Source organism: Sipha flava, unplaced genomic scaffold (genome assembly GCF_003268045.1).
Source record: "Sipha flava isolate LNK unplaced genomic scaffold, YSA_version1 178_pilon_pilon, whole genome shotgun sequence".
NCBI lineage: Eukaryota > Metazoa > Arthropoda > Insecta > Hemiptera > Aphididae > Sipha > Sipha flava.
Genome location: NW_020272126.1, coordinates 282,326 through 301,595, shown reverse-complemented (window position 1 = coordinate 301,595; position 19,270 = coordinate 282,326). Strand labels below are relative to the sequence as shown.

Here is a 19,270-nt window from a genome sequence, read left to right as displayed (position 1 = left end):
ATGGCGTATCAAAGTAAACCATTCCAAATCTATTCATACTACTTTCACTCTCCGCATTCCTCCTTACCCTGAAGTATCTCTTGACAATATTCAAATCCCTACCTCTCAATCAACTAAATACTGAGGCCTAACGTTTGACCGATGGCTCACATGGTCATACCACATTAAAATCAAAATAATTGCCCTTAATGCACGCCTCTGTGTCCTTAAAACGCTTATATCCAACACTTCTTTAAACACAAAACTATTAATTTATAAAATCCTGCTTAAGCCTATGTGGACCTACGACCTACAACGTTGGGGCAATACTAAAAAACAAACCTCAATAAAATCCAGACATTCCAAAATAATATCCTTCATAAGATCACAAATTGCCTACTTTAAATTTCAAACCTAACATTACACATAGATTTAAAAATTAAAACCGTCCATGAAGAAGCAGTAAATTACTACAAAAGATTCCACTCCAAACTTCCTTCTCATATCAATCCCCTCATATCTAACCTTGCATCACTTACAATATCTGGACACCCCCCTAAGACTCAAACGAAATTGGTATCATGATCTTCTAAATTAAGAATAAAAATAACATTAGAGTAGTGTTACCACTGGGTAACTCCTGCCATCAAACTTTCATGTAAAACTATCCTTCATCACATTTTATTATTATTTCAATCAGGAACAGATTGTATATTTCTTCTAAACAATAAAAAAAAAAAAAAAATTTCAATTGGGTTTAAATATCAGTTGATATATTTTTCGGTTTTGAAATTTATTTTGATTTTGATATAGATTTTTATCGGTATTTAATTTTTTTTGAAACCCATTAATAGCCATATAAAAAGTATTTATCATTATCTTGATAAATATAAATTAAACTATCTTTCATCAAAATCTAAACAAAAAGTTATTTAACTAATTTTAAAACTGTATAGATGTTTTTAAAATATACTAAATTCATACTTGACCTACACGCGTTCGTATAAATAGTGTCAAGATGAAGAAATTGATGCTTAGTGCGCCGCTACGGCAGGCATTGCGCGTGATAAAATAATCCGTACTTTTGCGATTTGCAGTGCCTGCATAAGAAAATGACGTTACGCAATTGATTGACTTTATTCGACTGTATTTTACTCGTGATAATAATATTAACGGCTTTCCCGTTATTGATTGCAAAGTGCACAATATGGTCCATTGAATAGTAATAACAATTTTAACTACGAACAATTGTAGTATTTACAACAACAATACAATATGTACGTAACGCACTATATACATTATGATTTTGGGATACGCGTGCTCGTAAACATGTATTTGTTTGTTTATACATGAGACTCGCGGCAAGAATGAATTCACTAGCGTTTTAATACATTAACAATACACGATTTTGGTCTTTATTTTTATCTTGTGCTCGTTATAGTTCATCTGGGTATTATAATATTAGCATCTTTATTATATTAAATACAAAAAACAGGCAATATACCATAACTTAATACATTTTCGAAAGAATATCCAAATATGTCATCGCATGTAAGTAAAATCTATAATGTAATTACGTTAGTTAACCCACAATTTTCCAGTAACCATAATTTTCATAAAAATGGTGGTGGGCGTTTCTAAAAACGTGTACAGATGCCGCGTGCGCATAGCTAGTAAAAAATGTATTATTTTTTTTTCAATCATTTTGAAATAAAAACTATTTGATAAGCGCTTTTTCTCCTATATATGTATTGTAATCGTAAAAATACTTTCTTCGAAACACCATTAAAATCATTTTGAAATGATTTCACGTACCAAAACTAATTATGATATTCTAACTTGACAAAAACATCATACAATATTGATGAATCATTAACTTTTGTTCAATCAAACAAGTATAAATTGGCAGATTATCAGAGGATGGTTTATAATATCGTTTTAAATAACATCAGTCAAAACTCTGGACAACTCTTCATTCTCGATGTACCTGGTGGGACTGGCAAGACGGTTGTTTTAAACCTTTTGCTTTCAAAACTGAGAATGCAACAAAAATTAGCTTTGGTAGTTGCATAATCTGAAAGAAATTACAGCTACATAATTGCAAAATGGAAAAAGAGCCAATTTAACATACAAATTATCTTTAGACTTTCAATCGAGAAAAAGCCTGTTATTTAATATAAAAGAATAGACTTTATGAACAAAAGTCCTTAAGAAAAGAAGTCTTAAAGTATGAGAAGAAGCAACTATAGCAAAAAGCTGGAATGGAAACTCTTCATTGCACGCTCAGAGATCATAGAAACAACCATTCGATCAACCGACGGTATCATAATGATGTTCGCGCAAGACTTCATTCAAATATTATCAGGTGTATTAAGGGGAAAAATACTGAAAAAATGAATAAAAATGAATGCCTGCCTTAAAATATCATACCTTATGTTCAATTTTTAAAACTCGCAATGAATATGCAAGAAGTTTTAGAAACTGACAACAACGCTGCCACAGATTCAGGCTCTATTGAATATAGGAAACGGGATACAGCAAAAGAATAGATATACTAGAGTAATCTACAATTCTTTCGCCACTTCCGTTTTAGGAGCAGATGAATTAATTTCAGTCCGGGTACATCGGATATTTCAAAAAAAAAAAAACAAGATAATAGCTGAAAAAACGTCAGATACTAATCTTCAAAAATGTCAAGATTTGTAAAATCAACGGAGAAAATATCAACATATTTGCAACTCATCAAGAGACTTTGCCACACAAATTCACTTTAAAATGTGTTTCTTATATTATTTGAATACAGAATTAGAATGCACCAAAATTATGTAACGGCACAATATAACAATTAAAGTCTGTGAAAAATAACGTTTTTGAGGTGAAAATTCTGACTGGCTGCACCAAATATGATAATTCCTGTATTCCAAGAATTTAAATGACCACAAGTGACTATCCATTGGAATTCAAGCGCCTATAATATCCCATTAAGCTGTTTTTTACAATGACGATTAAAAAGGTGCAAGGACAAACATTGAAAATTACAGTAATTGATAACACAGGTCTATACTTCCTCCATAGTCGACTCTATGTTGCATGCTCTCGAGGAGGCTAGGCAACTAATTAATATGTATGCTCCTAGCCAAAAACGGAAACCATGGTCTACTAAGGAATAATACACTTTACTATTTTCATAAATTATATCAACTTAATTTCAGATTATAAAATCTATAAGGTATAGATATTCTTTATTCATCACAAAAGTATATTTTTATTTTTTTATTTTTTATTTCAATATTTTTATTGAGTATTATACGATTTATTTCGAAAACTCCAATAAAATACTGGCTAGATCACCTATTTTTTTTTTTTTTCATAATATGTTTCATAATTAGCTTATTGAACTAGTAGAAAACATTTTATGGTAGGCTGTACCATTTCTCAATGTTTTTTTTTTTTAAATTGCAAGAAAAATATTCTAAACGGACTCCAAGTATAAAAGTTAAACTTACAACGAATAAGAATACACCGGGAAAATTGTTTTACTCATCATATTAAAACAATAACTGCTATTATTTCGCAGTGTTTTACATTTCATCGATAAAACACGCGTTCAAACATCGTGTTACAACAATAATAATTAATAATTGCGCCCTTTTGTATGTATGTACAGCCAATGAGTGGTATGTTTTGCAACCAAGGTACATATTATATACTCATATATATACGATGATAATGTACAATAATAATATAATATCATATTAGTGATCACAAACATTTAACAAAACTATAAGTGACACCGGCGAGCCTAGGATATTATTACACGTTATTATACACTAAACACAACACATTATAAGTATAACATATACATATATAATAATGAGTATGTATATAGAATACATATAATATACCTACATTATACAACAATCAAATAAATTTACCTACTACTGCCATATTTTAATCTAACGTATAGAGGATTCGCTGCCACAGACGAATAAATGTATGTGGGTAGTATATACGAGTAAATATGAATAATGTTTTTCACACTGAGTAACTTTTGCTATTATGGTATTTTACTTAATTGACGCGAGTCCTTATATGCTTTCGTGTAGAACTAACATATCTACGCGTATAAATTAAAGAAGTAGATCGCAGATCACAAAATGAGATAATCTAATTGGGCAATATTTATATGTGTAACTATAATTAACTATAATTGTTATGGATCAGGAGGAACTGACTATGAGAAAAACAAATATTATAGTTCATTTTATTATGATATGAATATCAATTTTTAGTTATCGGATGTACAAGACGTATTCAGTGAGTATAAAAGAATAAACATGGAACTTTCTAGTTACAAAAATAAAGTGTTAAAATGTCATTTTCAACCTTCTGCTGTTTGAATACTATATTTATTTCTACGGGATATATAAACCGATTGACTCCTGATAATGGTGACTTAAAATTTTCCATGGATAAAACTTTTTTTAACTATTTAAAAATTCTAAAACCAATCAGTATTGAATCACATTAAATTAAGTTTTCATATAAGCTCACGCCACCTTAGATATAGAGCTAAAAATTGTTATTAAATTGATTAACATGCAATCCTGTATGCAGGATATTGATTTCATATGTTTGCAAAATAAAACACAAACAGTGCCCATGATGTACAGCCGTTATTTTATATTTAGTTGTAAATCGACGAACAAAAACAAGTTTTGCAGTTAATTTAACTATACGCATTTTGTGTGTATGATTCACCCATTATTGTAGGCTGAAATTGTTAGAACATGAACTAAGAAACGTGACCACAGTGACACCGCTGCCACCGAGATACGAACGCGTATTTTAGTCACAAAACACAAGTTAATGTCAGTGCCAAAAGCGCTCACACTTAGCATGTTTGGATAAGACATTCATTGTTTTCATCCTATACACGCGAGTATAATGTAGTAGATTTATGTACGCCTCATTATTGTTGTTCGCTATTTCATTACAACGATATTATGATATCCTAGTGAATTTATCAAATTTAATCAAATGTACACGAAAAAGCGCAAAAATTATACCGCGATATCAACGCTCGGCCAATTCGTGGGTTTAGAGTTAAAAAAAAATTAGTGGTTTCGTAAGAATGTAAAAAAAACCGGTAAAAAGCGAATAATCAAAGTGACATCATCTGTAATTATAATATGTAATAATGAATAACTTTTTTCTTGTCTCTAAATCGATTAAGTTACGAGAACTGCTCGGCGATGAGTAAATTCTCTTAAAAACGTTATACGCGCGTGTGGATGCATAGATAACAAACAAGAGTGTCGCACATTTCCTTAAAACTTTTTCGTAACAATTATAATGCGGTGAACTCTTCAGAAGATGTGTCCGAACTGATTATAGCTGCTTAACAGCTTAACTAGCTGATTAACAGCTGCTGCACTGCTATTAACCACAGATGCATGGCAGCCGACGACGACGATAAAATGTCTATACCGACTAACGCGTAACGTGATATTTTAAATGTAATCATTAAACTTAAACAAACGATGGGAACGCTAAAACGAAAATTGTGTGTAAAAATTATATTCATTTATTTTACGCGATGATTCATTTTTTACGATATCGAGCTAAGGTTTTGCAATATTTTTTCAGTTGATAACGTAGAAATTTCAAAAATACAATTACGATCATGCGTATAATAACCAAAAAAAGATGACGTAGAAGTTAAAATATTTAAATTCAGCATCTTTAGACGACCAAATGATCGAACATGTTTGGATCAAAATTTAACGATTATAAGCGATTGATGACTACGTGACTTCAAATACGAATCAAAAATGATTCAATACATAACAGTAACATTTTGTATTTCAACTACGGTGGTGGTGATCTCAACGTGCAACTGGTCGTGGTCGTTTTAGCAGTGTATGTTTCACCGGAATATTCAATATTTTTTCAATTCTTCTAGTTCAATTGAATGAACTTTGGATGCTGGGTTCATAAAAACTGACATCCGTTCTTTGAACTTTTAGTCGTACACGTCATGTAAGATTTTACACAATATAGTTCTTCTCTAGTTATTTTTAAAGCAGAACAACTTTTTTTTTAAATTTTTACATTTAGATTTTCTTGTTTCCAATTTCGTACAAGTTATGGTTCATTTTTTTCAAAACTTTGTTCACGGATGGAATGAAAAATATGATGAAAATATTTATTTATATTTTTTGAAGAAATTATTGTTCCACATTACATGGAAATGTTTTCAGCATTGTAAACGTTAATAACGATAAACAAAAACGAATCAACTCCACTACTATGTCGCATAACAATTTATATTTTTATTTAAATCGCATTTCATAATTTACGTACCAAAGTTTGAATAAAAAAATAAGTAACTGCTCACTAATGATTAAAATGTATTCGTAGTAATTATCAATATTGTGATTCGATTACATGGTGATGAGGGTACATCAAATACAACGTGCAAGTCAAATATAATCTAGTATTACATAATAATTTTACATTAATAAAACGCATAGTTGAATACCATTACCGCTAAGTATATAATATCAAATCTGCCTTGCATAAAAATTGTTTGACGTTTATCGTTTACGATATTGTAAAAATAAAATTCTAAAATAATTCATTGATATTTTTATGAGTGTTTACACGCTGAGTATTATCAGTGCAGGATCTAGGATAACTTAATACCTGGCACAGCAGTATTTATTACTTATTAAACTGGTATTTTAAATATTTTAGTACATTTTTCAATTTTCATTCTATAAAAATTAAATTTTTTAAGTATTTTTACAATATGCAACGATACTTTTAAGCGATACTATATAAAATACCTTAATTTTCCGGTGTTAATATGAATTCATATTGTATGGTATGATCAAGTAAAGTTTAAATTGAAAACAAATTTCAATATTTCAATGATAGTCTCAAATAATAAAAAAAATTCTAGTGTCATTGTCAAAGTATTTATAAAATAACCATAACTTTTTAAAATATTGATTTTATGGATATACTATCTATGCTACTATCTATTTATACTTACATTTTCCTTCGCATTTTAACAGACTCAGGACTGTTTATGATCTATTTAGACTACAGGATCACATTTTTTTAAAATTCTATAATTTATATAATAGTATTGGGAAGTTAGTATAGTGTAATAAAAATATTATAATTATTAAAAATATTATACAATAATATTAATAAAATTTTAATAATTTATATTTTAATGAAAAAAAAAAATGTATAAAAAAAAATATAAAAAACATTTTTCACGATAACTGTAGTATAAGTAAAACATAATACAGCCCTAAGTCTGTTAAAATGGGAAGGGAAATATGAGTATAATGTAGTACTTACCAAAAAATATTCAGAAACTAGTGTAATACCTATAAAATTTCGAGACCCAACTAGTATATTACTTGCGATTAGTCCCTAGTACTCGGGACCCAACTCGGATGCTTCGAAACACACATGTATTATATGCGTTTAAGAATTTTGATTTTTTCGTCTTCACCAACTAATTTCATATTTGTCACTTTTATTTTAATTCCTATGGTCTTCTTCTTCTAATGGCATTTCTACTCTCTAAGAGTTTTTGCCGCCATTACTACACTTCGCCACCTGTCTCTATCTTGAACTGTCTCTCTCCAATTCTCAACTCCAAGGATTTTTAAATCTTCTTCTACCACGCCTATCCATCTTTTTCTCGGTCTACCTCTTGGTCTTTTACCTATTGGCTTCCATTCCAATGTCACTCTAACTATTTCATTCTCTCGTCTTCTCATTATGTGTCCTAGCCATTGTATCCTTTGGCTTTTAATGAAGCTTGTTACTGTTGTTAGTTCCAACATATCGTACAACTCTCTGTTGTACCTCCTCCGCCAATTCCCCGTTGTTTCGTCAAAGACAGGTCCACATATTTTCCTCCATATTCTGTGTTCAAAAGTCCTCAGTTTTCTCTCTGTTTGTTTGGTTGTCGTCCAAGCTTCGCAACCATATGTTAGCGTCGGTTTTATAATGGCTACGTATAGTCTTGCTTTCGTCTTCCTTGATAACATTTTGGACGTGAAAAATTTTGTCAATGCATAGAACGTTCTCTGAGCTTTGTTTATCCGAATACTTATTTCCTTTGACCAATCATTCTTTGTACTTAATGTAGTTCCCAGATATTTGAAATCGCTAACTTTTTCATAGGCTAAATTCTCCGACTCACTAGGGTCCTCCCCACTCTCAATTAGTTCCATTATCTTTGTTTTCTCAGTGTTAATTTCAAGACCTATTTTTTTCGCCGCTTCTTCTAACACTCTGGCTGCGTTGATTGCGTCTGAAAGTGAATCGCCTATTATGTCTAAATCATCAGCAAAGCCTAGGATCTGTATCTTATTCTGACCGATTAGTAGGCCACCTTCATTGTCCTGTAGTACCCTTATTACCTTCTCTAAAGCAAGATTGAAGAGTACTGGGGACAGGGCATCTCCCTGTTTTAATCCGGTTTCCATTGTAAAGGTTTCTGATGTTACATTTTGTGTTTTCACTCTGTATTTCGTGTTTTCCATACACATTTTAGTTAGGGATATTAATTTTTTTTTGGAAACCGAACTCATACATAATGTTGTAGATGCTCTCTCTGTGGATACTATCGTAGGCTTTTTTGAAATCTATAAATATTTGCCACATATTCTGCCGATATTCGTATCTCTTTTCAATTATTTGGCCTATTACGGATAGTTGTTCCGTGGTTGAACGTCCTTTTCGGAAACCACATTGATACTCACCTAAACAGTCCTCCACATAAGGGACCATGCGATTTAGTAAGATTCTAGAGAAGACCATGTACGCAGAGTTCAAGAACGATATCCCTCTATAATTATCACATTTTGTCTTATCTCCTTTTTTTTACAATGGTATAATGATTGCCTCATTCCAGCTATCCGATACCCGTTCTTCCATCCATATTTGCTGGCACAGTCTGTATATTACTACATTTAGCTCCTCGCCTCCATATTTAATGAGTTCTGTTGGAATATTATCTGTACCTGGTGCTTTCCAATTTTTCAGCCCAATTATAGCACTTTTTACTTCATCTAGACTAACATCCTCTACATAGGGCTCCGGTCTTTCATATTCGACATGTGTTACAGGCTGGGCTGGCATGTTACCATTTAGTAATTTTTCAAAATAGCCTTTCCATCTCTCAGCTCTTGACTCTGGCTCCATTAACATTTGTCCGTCTTGGTCTCTGATTGCATTCCATATAGGGTTGAATTGTTTATACTGTTTGATGACTCTAAAAAAATTTCTAGTTCTCCCCTGCGTATGATCGTTCTCTGCGGTATGAATTATGTTGTTAAAGAATTTTCTTTTTTCCCTTTGAAGGTCACTTTTACAGATTTTACGTTCCCGAATGAAAGCTTCTTTAGTTGTTTGAGTGTTGTTCTTAATAAAGTCATCTCTCGCTTTGCGACGTTTGTCCACAGCAATTCTACACACATCATTATACCAAGTATTTCTTGACCTTTTTAGCCCACCAATACTAGTGGCCGCTGCTTTTTTGACAGCATTACTCACTTTTTCCCAATCCAAGTCTACATCTATTTCTATTTGTACGCTATTTTCTTTAAGCTCTTTCCTTACTTCGCTCTCATATTTTTTCCTCACGGTTTCATCTCTTAGTAACTCTAGATTGAATTTAGCTCTTTTGTCTTTTAATCTCGATTGGCTTTTTAACTTTGATCTAAGTTTGGCAATCACTAAGTAATGATCCGTGTCACAGTCAGCACCTCTGTGGCTTCTTACATCGTGGATTGTACTACGGTATCTAGTCTGTATGAGAATGTGATCGATTTGGTTCAGGGTTTCTCCATCCGGTGACCTCCAAGTGGCTTTGTGAATATTTTTATGTGGGAAAGTGGTACTACTAACAGTCAATCCATTTGATGTCACAAACGCTATCAATCGCTGACCATTGTCATTGCTGTTGCAATGCAAACTTTCCTTCCCTATGCAAGGGAAGTACTGTGGTTCCCGTCTGCATTTTGCATTGAAATCACCTATTACAATCCTTATCATGTTCCCATTGATACCTTCATATGTATCAGTCAGTTCGTCGTAGAAGCTATCTTTCACATTGTCATCTTTTATTTCTGTTGGTGCGTGGCAATTTATTATACAGATACTAATTGGACTAGTGTTGATGGTTAAGGTTGATATCCGTTCGGATACTGGATTAAACTCCTTAATGTACGGTACTAGTGTCCTATGAACTGCGAAGCCATTGCCGAGATGATGTGTATTCTCCATTCCAGAGAAGAAAATTGTGTACTCTCCTATCGTTAGTTGTCCTACTCCCAACCATCTTATTTCTTGTATGGCTGCTACTTTAATGTTGTAGTTGTTAAGGACGTCAGCTAAATTTTGACTTGCACCTGTTCTATACAAGCTTGTCACATTCCATGTCACAATCTTAAAATCAGCATTCCGTTTCCAAAAACCAGTCTTGAATCCGTGTAATCTTGTCCGAGGCTTAGGTGTAGTTGGTTTCATAACAAGGTTCTTTTACTAGGCAGGGTTGTTAACCCTGCGCTTAACCCCCAATCTGGAGGACCAGTCTACCCCAACCAATCAAGGTAAGGGTAGGGCTACTGCAGTGTACTTATAGAAGTGCACTGGGCGATGGGAGCGCCACTTTCCCTACGCCAGAAAATTCCTATGGTAAAATTAATATTTTTTTTATTTTTTTTTTTTCTTAATATTTTTTAAACATCTGAATGAATCGAATTTTTATGTAATTTACCTGAATAATTATAGATACAACTATTATAATGTAAATACATAAACTATTTTAATTTTAATTTCATAATTACAAAAAAAAAAAAATACTAATATTGAAGTATTACGATTAGTTTTAATTCGAACGATTAAAATGTAAGATAAATTGTTTTGATTTTATGATAAATACTTTATAATAGATTGAACAGTAAGACAAAAACCAAAAATATATTCCAGGATTTATTCAAAAAAATATAAGTACCTTGTTTCTCTTGAATAATCATAAACTATTTAGATTTTGAAAACGAATAAAATTATATTAAATAATAAAAAATCATGATATTCAAAAACTATAGCCGTGTGCAGTTTCAAATGGCTCTTAACATAAACATATTTTTTTAGAATCCATGACACCATAGCTTATGGAACCATGACAAATATGTTAACAAGAATATCAATGTTTTTTTTTTTTTTTTTTTAATTTGAATTTTGAAATTATGAAATTAAAATAAGAGACCAAGACATTTCCCCTGGTAGTAAGTTAACATTTATTATAATGAACACTCAAAAACAAGGATGACAAAAATTATGATTTTTGTGAATAATCTATGACACGTGATGGCCGTAACACGTTTGGGTACATAGGTTATAGGTATTAATATAACATTTAGAAACACATAGAAAAATAATACTTTAATAATTAATCCTTAATTTTAAATTTTTAGAGCCTATTAGCGTTATCCAGGAGACATGTATAAATGTGACATGTTAATAGCATTTGTAAAAATAGATATACTACTTTTGAATTCATGAAATAAAATGGTTCATTATTTGAAACGAAATAGTTTTTATTTTGAAAAATCATAGTTTTTGCTTCGAATAAAGATTTTGGTATTTTAGGAAATATTTTTCGTCTAGCTTCATACATACTTTTCTTGAATAATCTGATGTCAGAATGACTTAAATGCTCTGATTTTGGGCAGTTACGTAGTTCTTGACGCATAAGTTTTTTGGCTTCACGTTAAAATCAGTAGTTGCTTTGCGCTTTAAAAATGACATCAGTGTTTGTTTAGTGATAGTTTCTTTAACTAATTCATCTATGTTCTATGACTATGTTCTCCATTTATTGAAATCACCATTTTTAAATTTGTAGTTCATTTAGCAGTGACAGTGCATTTACCATTCGTGCAACAAAAAACTTAATTTGTATTTTTGTTTTCTTTAAACTCACTGAATTTATATCTGTTAATCGCAACACACGTCAGGTTTCAAAAACATCAGAAACGTTCACGTTCATCATAACTATGAATAAACTAATCTCTTGTCAATTGAAAATCCAAATCGGAACTGAACATTAAAACGTTGAAACATTAGTATAATATAGTAAATATATAATATAATAAAGTTAGTTTCATAAACCATATCTCAAAGGATTGTTTATTTACCTCTTTTTTCACGATAACCTATCGAAATTGGCAATTAGTGAAGTATACACCAAAACGTGTTATGTATTTTTATGCCCAAACGTGTTCTACATTTACAGGTAAAAATAATGTACCTAAACGTGTTACGCCCCGCGAGATCAGGGTTGTCGAAATCGCGTAACACACACACAGTCACGGTGGTGACTTAATATCAAGATCAACCACTATTTAGGCAATGTAACTTCAACATGTAACATGTAACTTCTAGATATTGTTATGGAGTAAATTGTCTATATTAATGAATTAGGTTAGTAGTTTGTCATAGAATTTATTATAACGAGTCATAACTATTTCTCTCTCAATTGATTAATGTAGATTTTTGTGTAAGATTTGATTTATCAAATATCGAGAAGCATTAAATACAAATGTGATAAGTTTCAAAGCTATAGATTGGAAGGCATGCAATGATTTTATGTATGTTGATTTGGCGGGTCCCCGTATTGATATTGAATGGACTAAGTTGAATGGAACACAATGAAGTTAAAAAAATAACATGTTCCGTTGTGAAATCATTTCGTTTTGCTGTTGAAGTTATTTGATTTCGAACAGAAAACGACGTTGAATAAATAGGAAAAAAGAACGAAAATGCATAACGTGCGAGTCGTAAAGGTATGCGAGTAAAATGTAAGACGACAAACGTGGTCGAAAAAATACTCCGTCTGCCATACTTATTTAGATAAAAAATACAACTGAAAACGCAACACCAACGCAAAGTGAACTGGAAAACGCAAAAGACGACGAGAAAAACTGATAAAAAAATACGTTACCGACATTTTATAACAAATACGGCCTACATATCGGATGAACGTTCTAATAAAAAAAAAAAAAAAGGATCTAAACCGGGCACTATTTTCAAGTTGAACCACGGTAATTAGTATTGATACCAGGTAACAAAAATATTTTTAAATATTATTCTTTTATTAAAAATTATACCTATAGATATGGTTAAAAATAAAAATATTATATTTATCTAAATATAGATTATAAATTAGATTAATTCGTTTTTTCAAATATCAATAACGAAATATTTATATTATTATTATTTATTGGTGATTATGATTATAAATGTTCAAATAAAATATTTTAGTCATCTTCCAAGATCTTAACAGTGAATTAAAACTTAAAATCAAAACTCATCATGTTTAGTCTTTAAAACATAATTATCAAAATATAACATTTTAAATACTTAAATTATTATTATTTTATTAGATACTAATTTTTGAAATAACATCCTTATATTCATAAAAACAAATTAGTGCGCTTAATAATTATATATAAACATTAATTTATATATAAATAATGATCATATATAATACCTAGGTAATTTGTATTATCTTATTTACTTGTCAACTATCCGAAAATATACATACACACACTATTAGGTTATATTACTTTTTAATAACACTTTTGAACACTTATAGTAATTAATAACGACGAACATTTTCGATAAATCTTACTTTTAGACAATTAGTTGAACAATTTTCAATTATTTATTAACATACTGGGTATATACCTCAAATTAATTTTATATGTATATATATTAAATATCTGTTCCTAGAATAGTTTTATTAATTTTAACTAATTCGTAACAATTCAAAATTAATCAGGGATATAAAATTGTTCACCTTTAAGATCAAATGTATTTGGATACGTTTCATAAAATGTACATGGAAAAGATAAGCTATAAGAAATTGTTAACTAGATAATCTCAATACTAGTGGTAATGGCCGGCAACTAAAAAATGTTGAATACGTACAGCGCAGGCGCACAGAGAAAACCGAAAGACTTAAAATGCGGTATAATGATAAAAGGTTGTTGGCGGTTACAACGCAAAAAGACGTATCTCCAACCACGGTTGCGAAAATGATAATCACCACTATTCTTACCTTGGAAGAAAAATGTCCCTTTGTTGTATGTGGGTAATGTAACGCGCGCGTTCTGGTCGGCATGACCGATGGAGATACGTTTTCGTTACGTACGAAAAATCTTAGTTTTAGTTGGCTTGTAGTTTTTTTTTATTTTACTTTTATTTTTTTCGTATGTGCGTATAATACTTTTGTTTGACGAAAAACGTCTAGTTATCCTTTTTGTCCGCTTTTCAGTTACAGGTAGTATTTCACAATCGCTCGCGAACATCGCAAACACTGTTGAACTTATCGACACGAGCACCGTGCGTTTCGCATGAACGGTTCAGCCATTCGGACATGAGATATCGGTGAACGCGCGCTGGTAATTTATTATTTCATTCGTTATCTTTGTTCGTCCGTTCTCTAACACATTTGCGGGACAGTCGATGTTTTCTGACAAAAAGTTTCGCGAATTCGATCCAGCGGACTGCGGGGGATATAACGAGTGCGATAACGCGCTACGGTAACAGCATCGGTACCGGAAGAGAGACGAGCGTATGATTATCGTCCAGTTGTTCGGGACGACACCAAGTACCCGTGAACACACGAATAATAATCATCGATGTTGTGTGACGTTTTGCGCGTGCGGTTACGGGCCGGAATCTGCGAACACCGGTGTTAAATTTAACAGGCGGGACGGGACGCGCAGAAACATATGTGTCAACGTGAAAGGTAATGTTTAGGGGTAACATTGGCTACCCTGTACAGTTTTTATTACGGTAGCGAATCGACCATGTTTCATTACTGATTTTCTTTAAAAAAAAAAAAAAAAAAAGAAATAACGATTTAAAGATTTATTTATACAATTCACTGTAAAACACATATAATCGTTATATTATGGTGGTTACGTGTATATTTCGAGTGTAAGTGAATTAATTAATCAGTTCAGTTATTTTTTTTGTTAAATTAATTACAACGTTTAAAATATCAAACATTAACCACGGTCATAAATACAAATTCTGAACATTCAACCATAGGAAATACTATTAGTGTGATTTGAATTGAAAAATTGCTTCTTAAATCAGGTAAATATTTATTATAAATATGGCATTGACTCTAGTTGACTCTATGAGTCTGTATACATACACTGCACGGTATTCTGTAGTTATTCTGATTGATAATCGCGTAATAATTTCAGTTCTAATAATTTGTTTTCTTTTTTAATTTGTCTATGAAAACACCAGACATTTGCGACTACGGCTTTGGTATTTTAAAATCTAGTTTTATTTTTACGATTCGTAATTCGAATCCCCGTATAATAACTATGGTACGAAATTGTACGAAAAATATTGTGTATCGTCATAGAATCGTTATCGGTAATATGATAACATCGTCGGGCATACATATACTCCGATCGCTCAAGATAGAGAACAAATAAAGATATACCGTTTTCGTTACATCACATGACATTTACGGCCGAGAAAAATACAGTAAAAGTTTATACGCATATCCAATTCACCACCGGCTGGACTCGTTAAATAGAAATACAATCATTTTTACTAAAAACTTTTTAATCGTATAAAATTTAAAATCTTAGCAAATACCTGGTAATATGTAACATGTCTAATTATAATGTTATTCTATAGAAATAATAATAATAATATTTTACACTTGTACAGTTTTAAATGATAAATGGTATTAATAAAAGTATATTGCCAGCTACAATTTGTGTATGTAATAAATATGTATAAATTATTGTTTTTTTTTTTCTGAAGATCTTTTAAAAACTTGATTTTCCATAATTGTAAAATCTCTGGAATATAAATTATATTATAAACAAATTATGTGATATTTTTATTCGTAAAAATAACATTTCTTTTTTTAAATGAAAATTCCACTTTTCCATAAAATAAAATACGTTGCGAAGAAAGTTTTGTTGAATATAAATACATGAAAAATATGTTTAATAAACCCGAACATAATAATTGTAATTACACCGCAACGACCTTGAAAGTTAATTATATTAAATTCCGATTAAGTACGTTGTAAATCACTGTCAACGACTCAAACCATGTAATTGATTAACTACCTGGGTGTGTATATATATGTATATGTATAAATAATTGCAAATAAATACCAATCAACTTTGTGTTGAAATCGATGCAAATTGTACGGTTGCAAAATAAGATCAACGAAATTATATAATGTACAAATTCGTATTGCATAGCGTTGTATAAATACGTATTACGAGAGCGTCACGTATAAAATATTTTTTTATTTCCTTTTATACCAATTAAATTAATTATTTTAAAAATGTATACTTTAAATATAATTTTTAGTAAATAATTGGCTTAACACAAACGCTGCAGGAATTTTTAAAGATTGAATTTATAAGTGCGTAATAATTTCAGTTCTTATAATTTTATTTTATTTTTTAATTTATCTATAAAATCATTCTTACTCGACCTCTGCAACTCTGTAGCTATGGTTTGGTTAGGTTATAATTTACAATAAATTAATCTCCAACCTTCTTTGAGCGGGACTATAATTAGGGGTATGAAATTTGTATACATAGTAAATAATAAATATATAATCATTACGCCTATAGCTTCTAATAACATTTTTAATATTTATATATATAACAATTAATTAATTCGGATTTAGAAAAAGCAGTCGGCTGTTTCCGAATAATATATTTTCTTTGTCGAAACGCGAGCGTATGCATTTTGCCGTATTTAATTCACAAAACACTTGGTCGACCGCCGCCGTTGAGTGGGACGGGAAGACTACTTCACGTTAAACTCGAAACAAATGCAACGCGCGTTTAGCGGTTCAATAAAATTATTACAGCACATGTACGTGAATTAACAAACCATGTTCTTTCGTTAACGGCTAAATGTTCTCGAATACATTTTTCGTTTTTTAACTGCATGGTTTTTTTTTATATTTTCATCACCCGCGACGTATTGCCATGAAGGAGCAGCCGAACATACGGAAACCAGAAAACGATCTACCTACCTGTAATGAACAAAATAATAATAATAATAATTATAATTATAATTATAATAATAATAATAATAATGATAATAATAATACTAAAAACTATAGAAACATGGTTCTAACCATACAATAGAGGTGTATGTATAATCGATATTTCCACCGTTGCCGGTCGTGTTTACCAACACCATGATATAATTTACATACGTCGTAGTATTGCATACGTATTATAGAATTACGCGATAGACATGCGCACCCAGCCGGCGAGAGGCGGTCCACGTTAATATTAATCCTGTGGTCAAGAGACGCTGCAGTGATATATATGGGGAATACAAGGTTACCCTTTATGGTAATATATTATAAGTTTTTTTTTTTCACCATAATCCATGCATACGTTTACTTAAGCATCCATGCGCGTACGTACGAATAATGTTACGGCTCCTTTGCAATATTCTTCCACGTGCGGTACTTGCCGACCGTAATAATCCGGATGTGCACTACTACATCGCACCATTTTGCGTACTTCACCTGTACATCGGGTATTTTTTTTTAAAAAATGTATGATTTCAATGTGTTATTTATTTACAATACTGATTAAATCTTGGTAACATAATAAATTATATAATTCTATCGTAGGATCTACTAAAATCAGTTACTGTACATCATTCAAAAGTTAGATGAGGCCAACCTCGCAGTAACGGTCCAACCTCGCAGTAACGGTTTACTATTGGTATATTCCGTTTACACTATCTAGTATACCTTAACTGTGACATGTGACACGGTATGTAATGTGAACACGTTTGCAATTCCGTGTTCCGCCAATAGTACGTCTGAGGTCGCAATAATATGTTATTATTTATTTATTATTACTTCCATTTTTCCCCCCGGTCCATTATCTTTTAAGTGCGTAGTTAGAGAGGGCTCCTTTGGCATGAGAAACGTTTTGTCCAAGAGACAGACTCCACCGTATCCCCTGGAACACGGCCAGAAACCACCCTCGTCGGCCGGAATCGATATCACCCCGGGACTCGGGACTGACTCTTGCACTGTACACGCACACACTGGCAAGCACGTGCACATAAATTCGTACTCGCCGGGTCCACTGGTTTTGTGTGAACGTATACATTTTATCTTGATTGGGGGAGTTGCAAGGAGAGGACAGGAAAAGAAAAAATATAGAGGGTGAACGAGATGTGACCCAAAAGTTTGTGTGTGCTTGTTGTGTGCACGTATGTATGCGTGTATATATATCTATATAACATGTATTTCTTTTTTTTTTTTTTGGTGCCAGGTCCCATTTGTTTGCTTTCACGTTTATTCGCATTGTTGCGAGGGATGTGCCTGGGACTTGTTTTTATTTATTATTGTTTTTTTTTTCTTTCTTCCATCTGTCGGAGTATTGTATCGTTTCGCACTAGCAATAATAGTGTAGTCTCGGCGCGCAGTAGCCACTAGTGATAAAAGTAGAACGTGGTATAATGTGTTGTTGCACTACCGATGATATGGTTCAACTTTCGAGAGCAAATGAAATCGCATAAGCGACATCGTTACCGCTACCGAAGTAACGGTAAGGTACCCGTGAAAATGATTTAGCTTACCCGGGTAACGATGTAGAACTCGCGCTTGCATAAATCATTTGGTACGACCAGCTAATCATATTCGAAGGAGTACTCGAAATTTCAAAGTACCATCATGGGAAATGGTTATAAATCAAATTTGATTGTTTTCAAGTTGTTTAACTTGTATATTTCTTTCGGTATTTTATTTTACAATAAATCGCTAGAAAACGATAATAATTTTTAGACTTCTTGTTCATAGTGAATAAATTCTGAAATTTAATTTTTGTGTTTTTTTTTTTTTTTTTGGTATTCAAACAAACGTCTTAGTGTAAAAGTTTCTTTCGACAATCATTACTATTTTATCGGTGTGTGTATGTGTGTAAAAAAAAGACCCGTAGAAAATGAATGAACAGTAGGTCAGAAAAGGTAAATTACCAACACATGCTTTCTATTTTTATGACGTAACCTTTTTTTTTTCATGTTTTTAATTTTATTTGTATGTTCTTTAAATGTCACGCCTATCTCATTTTGGTTAAAAAACAATGAACAGAAAAATGATTAATACGCGCGCGCGCACACACACACACACACACACACACACACACACACACACACA

At 31.6% G+C, this 19,270-nt stretch overlaps 2 protein-coding genes across 9 annotated transcripts in view; both read right to left on the bottom strand.

The window, feature by feature from the left end:
- LOC112680628 (amphoterin-induced protein 2) overlaps positions 1 to 19,270 on the bottom strand; it is a 355,883-nt gene that overhangs the window by 271,635 nt on the left and 64,978 nt on the right. The window contains exon 2 of one of the 8 annotated variants that reach the window (XM_025550788.1): positions 16,972 to 17,116. The exons of 6 other annotated variants lie outside the window; for them this stretch is intronic. The gene's annotated coding sequence lies outside the window, so the exon portion shown is untranslated. Of the gene's footprint in view, positions 1 to 16,971; positions 17,117 to 19,270 lie in introns of those variants that run through there. One more of the 8 variants, XM_025550794.1, reaches the window with a different exon arrangement.
- LOC112680622 lies at positions 8,896 to 10,542 on the bottom strand. The gene has a single exon (XM_025550781.1). It carries the CDS (start codon positions 10,540 to 10,542, stop codon positions 8,896 to 8,898), a length of 1,647 nt encoding a protein of 548 aa, XP_025406566.1.